Here is a 12,546-nt window from a genome sequence, read left to right as displayed (position 1 = left end):
CCTTTTAGGACCTTCATGTTGCCTTTAGTGTCGGAGGCCTCCTCTGAAGCCTAAGGCAGAGCTTCCTCTATTTCTTCATGAAGAACCTTGCAAATTTGCTTTTAGTTCCCCGTATTTGTTGGATCAACATTTTGCTGAGTCTGTATAAAACTTTTTGTTTAGATGTCAATAGAATCCACTCTGCTTAGATTTTTGTCCCAGGGCGATTGCAGACACAGAATTATGCTGCCATTTAGCTTTCCAGGGAGCCCCCCCCCCCGCCAAATCGTGATTAACTGGAACCTCGGAAGCTGCCTCATCTCATGTCAGGGTTTTTTGTCCATCAAGCTCAGCATTCCCCACTTGGGCACCAACTTTTCAGAGTCTTAGCAAGAGAAGGTGCTTTCCCATTATCCACTAACCTAACCCTTATAACAAGTGATAAGGAAAAAATTCCTGGGGTGTGGGTTTACTCTGCTGCCCAGCTTAGAATCATAGAATCATAGAATCATAGAATCATAGAGTTGGAAGAGACCACAAGGGCCATCGAGTCCAACCCCCTGCCAAGCAGGAAACACCATCAGAGCACTCCTGACATATGGTTGTCAAGCCTCTGCTTAAAGACCTCCAAAGAAGGAGACTCCACCACACTCCTTGGCAGCAAATTCCACTGTCGAACAGCTCTTACTGTCAGGAAGTTCTTCCTAATGTTTAGGTGGAATCTTCTTTCTTGTAGTTTGGAACCATTGCTCCGTGTCCGCTTCTCTGGAGCAGCAGAAAACAACCTTTCTCCCTCCTCTATGTGACATCCTTTTATATATTTGAACATGGCTATCATATCACCCCTTAACCTCCTCTTCTCCAGGCTAAACATGCCCAGCTCCCTTAGCCGTTCTTCATAAGGCATCGTTTCCAGGCCTTTGACCATTTTGGTTGCCCTCCTCTGGACACGTTCCAGTTTGTCAGTGTCCTTCTTGAACTGTGGTGCCCAGAACTGGACACAGTACTCCAGGTGAGGTCTGACCAGAGCAGAATACAGTGGCACTATTACTTCCCTTGATCTAGATGCAATACTCCTATTGATGCAGCCCAGAATTGCATTGGCTTTTTTAGCTGCCGCGTCACACTGTTGGCTCATGTCAAGTTTGTGGTCAACCAAGACTCCTAGATCCTTTTCACATGTACTGCTCTCAAGCCAGGTGTCACCCATCTTGTATTTGTGCCTCTCATTTTTTTTGCCCAAGTGCAATACTTTACATTTCTCCCTGTTAAAATTCGTCTTGTTTGTTTTGGCCCAGTTCTCTAATCTGTCAAGGTCGTTTTGAAGTGTGATCCTGTCCTCTGGGGTGTTAGCCACCCCTCCCAGTTTGGTGTCATCTGCAAATTTGATCAGGATGCCCTTGAGTCCATCATCCAAGTCGTTGATAAAGATGTTGAATAAGACCAGGCCCAAGACAGAACCCTGTGGCACCCCACTAGTCACTCTTCTCCAGGATGAAGAGGAACCATTGATGAGCACCCTTTAGGTTCGGTCAGTCAGCCAGTTACAAATCCACTGAGTGGTAGCATAGTCAAGACCGCATTTTACCAGCTTCTTTACAAGAATATCATGGGGCACCTTGTCAAATGCCTTGCTGAAATCAAGGTAGGCTACATCCACTGCGTTCCCTTCATCTACCAGGCTTGTAATTCTGTCAAAAAACGAGATCAGGTTAGTCTGACATGACTTATTTTTCAGAAATCCATGCTGACTATTGGTGATCACAGTATTCCTTTCTAGGTGCTCACAAACTGTTTGCTTAATGATCTGCTCCAGAATCTTCCCTGGTATTGATGTCAGACTGACTGGGCGGTAATTATTTGGGTCCTCTCTTTTCCCCTTTTTGAAAATAGGCACAACATTTGCCCTCCTCTAGTCTGCCAGGACTTCGCCTGTTCTCCAGGAATTCTCAAAGATGACTGCCAGTGATTCTGAGATCACATCTGCCAGTTCTTTTAATACTCTTGGATGCAGTTCATCTAGCCCTGGAGACTTGAATACATCTAAACTAGCCAAGTATTCTTGTACTATCTCCTTAGTTATTCTGGGCTGTGTTTCCTCTGCTGAATCATTTGCTCCAAATTCTTCAGGTCGGGCATTGTTTTCTTTATCGGAGAAGACTGAGGCAAAGAAGGCATTGAGGAGTTCAGCCCTTTCTGTGTCCCCTGTTTGCATTTCACCATCTTCTCCTCTGAGTGACCCCACTGTTTCTTTGTTCTTCCTTTTGCTACGAACATACCCATAAAAGCCTTTTTTGTTGCTTTTAACCTCTCTAGCAAGCCTGAGTTCATTCTGTGCTTTAGCTTTTCTGACTTTGTGTCTACACGTGCTGGCTATTTGTTTGAATTCCTCTTTGGTGGTTTTCCCCCTTTTCCATTTTTTGTACACATCCTTTTTTAATCTTAACTCAGTTAAAAGTTCTTTAGATAGCCACCCTGGCTTCTTTAGGCACCTTCCATGTTTCCGTCTCATTGGTATTGCCTGAAGTTGTGCTTTTACTATCTCCCTCTTAACAAACTCCCAGCCATCATGAACTCCCTTTCCTTTTAGTCCATGGGATCTCACCCAGCACTTCCCTAAGTTTTATGAAGTCGGCTTTCTTAAAGTCAAGAAATTGAGTCCTAGTATGGACGCAGGTGGCGCTGTGGGTTAAAGCCTCAGCGCCTAGGACTTGCCGATCGAAAGGTCGGCGGTTCGAATCCCTGCGGCGGGGTGCGCTCCCGCTGCTCGGTCCCAGCGCCTGCCAACCTAGCAGTTCGAAAGCACCTCCGGGTGCAAGTAGATAAATAGGGACCGCTTACCAGCGGGAAGGTAAACGGCGTTTCCGTGTGCGGCTCTGGCTCGCCAGAGCAGCGATGTCACGCTGGCCACGTGACCCGGAAGTGTCTCCGGACAGCGCTGGCCCCTGGCCTCTTAAGTGAGATGGGCGCACAACCCCAGAGTCTGTCAAGACTGCCCGTACGGGCAGGGGTACCTTTACCTTTACCTATGCTTGGCTGCTCCTTTCCGCTGTATAGTAAACTTCAGAAGAGCATGATCACTCGCGCCTAATGATCCTTCCACTTCTACCCCACTAATCAGGTCATCAACATAGAATCATAGAATCATAGAGTTGGAAGAGACCACAAGGGCCATCGAGTCCAACCCCCTGCCAAGCAGGAAACACCATCAGAGCACTCCTGACATATGGTTGTCAAGCCTCTGCTTAAAGACCTCCAAAGAAGGAGACTCCACCACACTCCTTGCGGCAAATTCCACTGTCGAACAGCTCTTACTGTCAGGAAGTTCTTCCTAATGTTTAGGTGGAATCTTCTTTCTTGTAGTTTGGAACCATTGCTCCGTGTCCGCTTCTCTGGAGCAGCAGAAAACAACCTTTCTCCCTCCTCTATGTGACATCCTTTTATATATTTGAACATGGTTAGGACCAGATCTAAAATGGCTGTTCCTCTTGTTGCTTCTCCCACTTTCTGGACAATGAAGTTGTCTGCAAGGCCAGTGAGGAATCTGTTTGACCTTATGCTCTTGGCTGAGTTTGACATCCAACAAATATCCGGGTAATTGAAGTCCCCCATTACTACTACTATTATTACTACCAGAGTCCACCTGAGCTGTCAGCAGCTGTTTATTTTGATGCGCCTCATCACTTGTCTACTTTTTCTAATAGTTCCTCCATTACACTTCTCTACCTTTCCTACCAGAGAGTCTCAGTGAATTTTAAAAGCAATCTTTCTGTTGAAAGCCACCTCCATGCTATACTAGTACTGAATCACCTCGCTTTCTGGCTTGTTGCTTAAGAACTGAAAAGGGAAGAAGCTAAGACGACAGCTTCCTGTTTGAATTCTTTATTTTATTTTTTGCAATCTTGCTTTGCTGACTGTTGGGCTTCGCCAAACCTAAATCCCAATCTGGCAGTAGCTTTATAGGATCCAGAAATACCTTTCATGGTAAGTATAACAGGTTTTCTCTCTTAAATATGACTGTTCCTTCAGAAAAGCCTTTTCAATATCATACCAGCCACAACTAACGTGCACACCCACCGCCTATGATTCTCCTCTAAAATCTTACTTGCTGCTCATGTGTCAGTGCTTGACCTCTCCCTTTCACCTCTACCTCTGCCTTGCTTGGCTAATAAAAGGGCAAAAGTAGGTATGATTTGAGAAATCAATGAACAAGATCTCTTACCTTTTCTGTAAGATCAGGGCTACTGTGGGACAGCATTGGTGCTGTGGCATGGGCCACGGGTTCTTATTCCATTGTCCTCTGCAGCATATTTCTCAAAATTGCCACCCAAAGCTGCTGTTTGCCCAGTGGGGGGGGGGACATAAGGGTACCTGCTTTCCAACAGTGTAAGTGCACTAATTCTATTTGCAGATCAAGGTTTTGATCTGAATTGCGGGGCTCCTCATAATTTTTTTTCATATACTTGCTCAACAATGGAAACTAAATTAGTCTTCACTGGGTTGGGCTTTTCTCTATTAGCTACCCCTAAAGCTGTTCATGTGTGTGTTGCTTGGGGGGGGGCAGTAGCCCCTACATATGGAATTGATTCTGCAACCCCTTCCTTGCCGGGATCCAAGGTGAAAATCTGTGGCGTGGGGATAGAAATGGGAGCCCTCTGTCCTTGTCTCTTTTTGGGAAGAGAACATTCCAAGAACCCTTCTGAGCCCAGAACCTCCCAGTTATTTCACTGTGCTGCTGCCAAGGCCAATTTGCATGATGCCCTTTGAATTATAGATGAGCCAGTTTTCTCTGGTGCCAGAACAAACTTGAAGCATTCAAAGTTGTGTCAGCTTCAAAGCAAACTGTTTTAAAAAGAGGAAATAATGGGTTCTGCGCTAGACTGGGCTGCTGCTGGTTGTATCTTAGGTTATTTATTTATTTATTTATTATTTTGCAAGCAAACATGTTCTTTTTTGAAAAGAAAAGTACAAACATTGTCAACTTTCAGAGTTCTGAAGAATTAAATCAGGAAATATACAATGACACAAAACTGTCAACAAAGTTTCCTGGTGGGAAGTTCCCAAAGTGCTATTAAAAGGTAAAGGTACCCCTGCCCGTACGGGCCAGTCGTGTCCGACTCTAGGGTTGTGCGCCCATCTCACTTAAGAGGCCGGGGGCCAGCGCTGTCCAGAGATACTTCCGGGTCACGTGGCCAGCGTGACGAAGCTGCTCTGGCGAGCCAGCACCAGCGCAGCACACGGAAACGCCGTTTACCTTCCCGCTAGAAAGTGGTACCTATTTATCTACTTGCACTTAAGAGTGCTTTCGAACTGCTGGGGGGGCAGGAGCTGGGACCGACGGGAGCTCACCCCGCCGCGGGGATTCGAACCGCCGACCATGCGATCGGCAAGTCCTAGGCACTGAGGTTTTACCCACAGTGCCACCCGCGTCCCAAAGTGCTATTAGCAAGGTTTATTTACAGGTAGCATAAGGCATCTGATCCAGTCATTTCATTGCTAACCAGTTAGATGCCAGAGAAGGTGTGGTGATAACCCCCTGTTGTTTCCCACAGTATCTGGCAGCCAGAAATCCTGCATAAATCCTGCATCTATGTTCACTTGTTGGGTGGTGGTGTCTAAATGAGCCATCACTGATCAAACACTTCAGCCAGAACTTTCACATCACCTCAAACATAATGTTTCTTAGCAGAGTGAGTTCACACATTCAGTTGTCAGCTAGCAAGGGATGAATAACCAAGAGATGTACAGCCCTGTGTGAACCAGCCCTGCCTCTTAACACAGAAATGCCATTCTTGGTGTGACTTGAGAGTGTCAGCAGTAAGTGTGCGCTAAGGCTTCGTGACTAAGCACATCCTAAAAGATATGAGGGACGCACGTGGCGCTGTGGGTTAAACCACTGAGCCTAGGGCTTGCTGATCAGAAGGTCGGCGGTTTTAATCCCCGCGACATGGTGAGCTCCCGTTGCTCGGTCCCTGCTCCTGCCAACCTAGCAGTTCGAAAGCATGTCGAAGTGCATGTAGATAAATAGGTACCGCTCCGGCGGGAAGGTAAACGGCGTTTCCGTGCGCTGCTCTGGTTCGCCAGAAGCGGCTTAGTCATGCTGGCCACATGACCCAGAAGCTGTATGCCGGCTCCCTCGGCCAATAAAGTGAGATGAGCGCCGCAACCCCAGAGTCAGCCACGACTGGACCTAATGGTCAGGGGTCCCTTGACCTTTACCTTTAAGAGATATGAAAGCTGAAATTCTTAAGGTGCTTTTCTTGTGTCTCCTTGGCAAAGAATAGTGGCCAGATTTAAGAGCCCCCTCCCAGGCCCAAGTGCGCTTGCACACACCTTCCCACTCAGCGGCAGCCATTTTACTTGTGAATCAGGCAAGGCGGCACTTTGAATCTCGTGCTGCCTGCAGCGCCATCTTGACTTGCACAGTGGCGCGCACAGGGGCAGTTTCACTCAGCTGCCAGTGCTAAAAGTGAAAAATTAAGGAAACCCCCCTGTGGACACTCCCCAAAGCCTTTCTGCCCTCACTGATCTTTTTCCTGAGAGGAATGCAGGAGCAATTTTAGGAAAGTGGCTCTGGAGGCATTGAGGGGAGGAAAGGAGGGAAATCCACAAACAAAAAAATCTACAATCCCACCCCCCCTTGCCCACTCGCAATTGGCCAAGCAGGCAGATCAGTTTTTCAGGGCAGGATGCTCTCCTGTTGGCTTTCCCGTTGGATGGGGGGGGGGCACTGGCCTGCAATGGCAGCCACCTGAAAGGTGCCGGAGCTGCAGCCCAGTTTTTTTTCCAGCTGAAAAAAAGCCCTGCACACAAGCAATGTTCTTGTTCTTTAGTATATTCATACCCCACTTGTCAGCCAAGATTTGTTATTCGTTTATGAGATTTTTGTAAGGTATTTGTAAACTGCTTTAGGAAATAATCTTGTCTGAGAAGTGGGGTCAGTCTGCTGGCAGTTAATGATGCCATCCAGGTTATCTCCAGCAGTGAGCAGCCAAATCTCTCTTTAAAATGCAGTTGGAGCTTCAACTCTTTCCCAGTACCTGATTTGGGGTAGGGATTCCATTCTTTGTTTGTTGATGCCTTCCTTAACTGATGAACTATGTGCATTTTGTACTCTGTTATATATACCTCGAGTTCAACATTTAGCTATCCTGAGTGTCTTCTGGAAACTATGTAAGCATTTATTTTTATTTACATTAGCTGTTAGGAATAAAAATGGCTTCTGTGTTTTTCACTATATTTGAGTTGAGTTGGAAATGCATATAAGCAGTTTTGCATGAGAAGAAGTAACTGTAAGGAAAGGAGTGAAAACTTTTTTAGTTCTGACTTGTGTGCCATTGCACTTGGTTTTCTAGAGTTGACAACTCTGAAGATCCTGTGTATGAGAGCCTAGAGGAGTTCCATGTTTTTGTCCTGGCACATATATTAAGGCGACCGATTGTTGTTGTTGCAGACACAATGTTAAGAGACTCGGGAGGAGAAGGTGAGTCATTTTGCTGGCAATTATTTATTTAAAATGTTTTTATACCACCTTTAATAAAAACTTAGGTTGGTATATAGAGTTAATATTAAAAATACAACGATAAACATACATATGTAGAAACAGTAAAATATCCAACCTGGGGTTAATTAAAACCATTTGGTGCTTAAAGCCAGAAAAGTCCTGGAGAAAAGACGCTTGTCTTCAGTAAGCATCTAAGTGGCGGGTGCCTGACTCAGTTCCTATTACACACAGAGAGAGAGAGAGAGAACGCCATGTCAGAATGGGCCACAACCAAGATCGCCTCCTTAGCTGACCTCAGTGGCCAGGCCAGTTGGTAAGAGAGAGGAGTGCCTTCAAGTCTCCTGGTCCTAAGTTGTTTTATATATCTACAAAAGCCTTAAATCAGGCTCAGTAGCATATTAGCAACTGCTGGATATTAAGGGATATTAAGTAAACAAACTCATTTCAGTGGAAACTGTGTTAAATCATGGTACCTGGTAGGTGTGATATCTACTCTTATAGAAATTAAATATTTGTCTAGAATGGCAAAAAGCACAATTTAAAGGCTTCATATAAGTGAACAGGAGTTTTAGTAGTGGTGGTAGAATTCCACTGCTGGTGTTTTTCCTGTCCAGAGAGTGTCTGACAATCCAGTTTTTCCCCTAGTGGTTATTACTTTTATCTCCTAATGAAAAGAACCATTTCAACGCCTGTAATGGCTGCCAGGCCTCAAAGGAGCCATAGGCAGCCGTGCCTCAGTATTCCACTCTCAGCTCTCCCCCTGATCAGCAGTTAGGGAAAGAGGAGAGGGAGGGAGAGGTGACAACTGTAGTACTTCATTCCACCTTTTGTCTCATTAAGAAATTTTGTCTCATTGAGATTATGACAAAAGTCTGAACAATGAATTTCTCCTGCTCTTCTGGATATTAGAAAATTCTTATCTAAGAATCAGTCATTTATGATGTGTAGAAATTTACACATTTCACCACAACGTGTATTTGTGCCTTGGGCTGAATGAGAGATGCTAAATAAGTTCTAAGTGCATCCTCTTTGGAGTAATCATGGAAACTCTGTGTGATAAACTGAATAAGCCAAAAGAATGTAAGATTCAGCAGTGCACATTTGTAGCCAATAATAATTTTTAAAATTGCTGAAAATATTTTGATATCAGACATTGTTCACTATACTTTGTGTGTCTTAGGAATACAGTAAAGAGAGCAACTATATACAGATCATCCCTTGTTTAGGGAAGGCCTGCACAATTTGCAACCCTCCAAGATGAGCATAGTCCAGCAGCAATTCATTTTGGCCTGTCAGCTGCTAAGCAAGCTCTCTTGCAGTTATAATCAAACAGCAGCATGCCCAACAGGCCACTTTGCATGATTGTGATGTGATGGAAAATGAATGAAGTAGTCAGGTAAAGGTAAAGGGACCCCTGACCATTAGGTCCAGTCATGGCCGACTCTGGGGTTGCAGCACTCATCTCGCTTTATTGGCCGAGGGAGCCGGCATAAAGCTTCCGCGTCATGTGGCCAGCATGACTAAGCCGCTTCTGGAGAACCAGAGCAGCGCACGGAAACGCTGTTTACCTTCCCGCCAGAGCGGTACCTATTTATCTACTTGCACTTTGACGTGCTTTCGAGCTGCTAGGTTGGCAGGAGCAGGGACCGAGCAATGGGAGCTCACCCCGTTGCGGGGATTGAAACCGCCGACCTTCTGATCAGCAAGTCCTAGGCTCTGTGGTTTAACCCACAGCGCCACCCGCGTCTCGAATGAAGTAGTACATCAATATTAAAATACATTGAGGCTGCTGAGGCTGCCTATTCCTAGTTTCACAACATGTTTGCAAAATCTTGGTTTCTCTTCACAGCATTTGCACCAATTCCATTTGGTGGAATTTACTTGCCTTTGGAAGTCATGCCTAACCGATGTCATTGCTCACCTCTGGTCCTTGCCTATGATCAAGCGCATTTCTCCGCTCTTGTGTCTATGGAGCAAAAAGATCAACAAAGGGAACAAGGTATGTCAAGTAGGAAAGAAAATGGTTTTCTTTTAGTGGAAAGGAATGTAGAGCTACTGTCTACGGGCATGCTATCTGTATGTGCCTATCATAAACGCTATGCTGAGTTAGAAATGATAGCAGCCACCGGCCCATGTTTTATTAGCCCAAAAATGGGACGCAAGCAAGGTCCCAACCAAAGAAGAATGGCTACTTAAACTGATGGAATACGTGCAATTTGCAGATTTAACATATAGAATAAGAGAACAAAAAGAATACTATATACGTTTAAAGAAGACTGGAAACTGTTTACTGAATATATGTATGAAAATGGTGTTCATTTACAAATGCTGGTAGCATTAAGATAAATTTAACAGTGTAAATAAGTTTCGATGGACACAACAATGGTTTACTGAATGGTTTAGTTCATGTAAAATATGCAGGGATGTTTGGTGTGCAAAATGAACCACGGAAAGAGAAGAAGGAAAGTCATTGATTTAAGGTTGTTTAAATGAATATTTTGAAATGTAAATACGTTCATATGAATCTCTAAAAGGTGTATTTTATGGGTCACACTGTAGTATTTTGAATCATCGTCAACATAGCTTGTAGAAGCGGCAATTCCAAGTTAACATTGTACTAATCCATTGTTGGTGGTGTGATTGGGCAGCGTTTGGTTCTTCCATCTTCCTTGCTTTTTTCTCTGATCTGTTGTCTGTGTTCTGCCTTTCTAAAAAGTGAAAGGTATACCAGGTAAGTCATTGGTGTTCCGAGGCACAGGACCCAGACTCCAATTCCAAACCATGGTTTAAGACCCTGACTTGTTCTGAAGCTGGCACACATGGTTTCCTGGTTCAGATGAAATATTGAGCCAATATATGATTGTCTAAATGTGGCTACTACCTACCTTTCCCTCAACTTCTACATTTCTTCATTTAATGGAACCGGAAATCCTCATTAATCCAGCATCCATGCCAGATAATTCCAGAGAGTTATTGGATCTGCCACAAGTTCTCCTCCGCTATGGTTAGGGAAGACTGGTTTAGTCTCTGGACCATATTATGCAAAGCACTGTGTTAAAATACTAGCACCTTTGGTAAAGGCAACTAGGTTATTTTGCACATGCCTTGTCAACAGACTGGGCTTAGGCTTGCTGTTAATGTAGAGCTGAAGCTTCTGTGTAATCTATGGCACATCATCTGTATTCATCATGTGGCACTGGAAAATGTATCACTGAGATGATGGAAATGTGGGAAATTTCATTTGTCTTGAGCACATTGTTTTTTCCTTAGTGTTTTGATGTTCAGTGGAACGGCTCTCACAACTGTATGGCAAGGCAGCTTGCCATTCCAGTAACTGCAACTCACTGCGCAAATGAAGGAATTTAAAGTAGTTAAGATGACATTTTTAATTGGACCAGCTTCTGTTGGTGCAAGAAGAGAAGTAGCTTCTTCCGAACATTCATTTCTATATAAAAATGTCTATATCTCTTTGCTATTCAAAATATTAAAAACAGTGTACTAACTCTATAAAAACAAATTTAAAACACACTAGTAAAAGATTCAAACTATGGAAGATCCTCAAAGAATTGCAGCGTCTTAGGATGTGTAAAATAAACAAAAAACCTTGGCAAAAGTATTTTCCAGAGATTAGTCAATACAGTGGTACCTCGGGTTAAGAACTTAATTCATTCCGGAGGTCCCTTCTTAACTTGAAACTGTTCTTAACCTGAAGCACCACTTTAGCTAATGGGGCCTCCTGCTGCTGCCACGCCACCGGAGCACGATTTCTGTTCTCATCCTGAAGCAAAGTTCTTAACCCGAGGTACTATTTCTGGGCTAGCAGAGTCTGTAACCTGAAGCATCTGTAACCTGAGGTACCACTGTACAGGCTAAGAGACACGCCTCATAACTCCACCAGTAAAGCCTCATGGGGGAGCAGCACCTGTAGTGGGGACTCCTTCCCATAACATAACAATTCAAGTTCATATCATAGAATCCTAGAATCCTAGAGTTGGAAGAGACCACAAGGGCCATCGAGTCCAACCCCCTGCCAAGCAGGAAACACCATCAGAGCACTCCTGACATATGGTTGTCAAGCCTCTGCTTAAAGACCTCCAAAGAAGGAGACTCCACCACACTCCTTGGCAGCAAATTCCACTGTCGAACAGCTCTTACTGTCAGGAAGTTCTTCCTAATGTTTAGGTGGAATCTTCTTTCTTGTAGTTTGGAACCATTGCTCCGTGTCCGCTTCTCTGGAGCAGCAGAAAACAACCTTTCTCCCTCCTCTATGTGACATCCTTTTATATATTTGAACATGGCTATCATATCACCCCTTAACCTCCTCTTGGGGACTGTCATTTCCCAATTTATTCTGGGCCTTTAAAGGAATCCAGAAGCATGACAAAAAACTATGAGCAAAGTTGGTTAAAGATTAAAATTATTTCCCCCAAACACTAATGTGATAGAAATATAGTGGGCAAAGATATGAGACAAACAATATCTTCCAGGGTTTTAAGAAGTATGAATAACAGGAGCACAATACTTTTAGCCAGCACATGAATAAATGGTTCCCTCTAGTGTTGTTTTCTGGTCTGAATCCCCATCGTCACCACTATGGCTGCTATTTCACTTTTAAAAAATGCATGCAGTCAAGATACCCTGCAGCAGGTCTAGTTTGGCCTTTGTTCTTTTAGCCACCGATGTACTGGAGATCGCGGAAAAAGCCAAGCACAGACTTTGGATAAGTGCCTCCCAATAGTGTCAGGCAAGCAAAGAGAAGAAAGAGGGAGGAGTTTGACATTGCTAACTAAGAGAGGATATCCTCCCTAGGGCTTCATGCAGGCGTATGATGGAACACAGGGATATTGCAAAGTAATGTCCAGAATGCAACAATTTGTTTGTTTTGTATACTCCAGGCTTCTGCTTTTATATGTCTTCTGCTTTTATATGTTTTAAGATGCTGAATTCCCACATGAAGACATTTTATACCTTCTAACAGATCTTTTTTATTTCAAGATCCTTTTTCTGTGCAAAGCAGAACAGCTAGAAGCAGGCCTCTAGATTTCTAGATCTTGCGGTATAAA

The 12,546-nt window shown here is 44.2% G+C and overlaps 1 protein-coding gene across 6 annotated transcripts in view; it reads left to right on the top strand.

Annotated features, from left to right (window-relative positions):
- OTUD7A (OTU deubiquitinase 7A) overlaps positions 1-12,546 on the top strand; it is a 114,007-nt gene that overhangs the window by 84,487 nt on the left and 16,974 nt on the right. For all 6 annotated transcript variants that reach the window (XM_079953213.1, XM_079953210.1, XM_079953209.1 and 3 more), the window contains 2 exons: positions 7,335-7,462; positions 9,333-9,482. In XM_079953213.1, the coding sequence (XP_079809339.1) occupies positions 7,335-7,462; positions 9,333-9,482 (278 nt within the window). The remainder of the gene's footprint in view (positions 1-7,334; positions 7,463-9,332; positions 9,483-12,546) is intronic.

The sequence above is a fragment of the Podarcis cretensis genome (assembly GCF_951804945.1).
Source record: "Podarcis cretensis genome assembly, chromosome: 14".
Classification (NCBI taxonomy): domain Eukaryota; kingdom Metazoa; phylum Chordata; class Lepidosauria; order Squamata; family Lacertidae; genus Podarcis; species Podarcis cretensis.
This window is presented reverse-complemented; position numbering and strand designations above follow the sequence as displayed.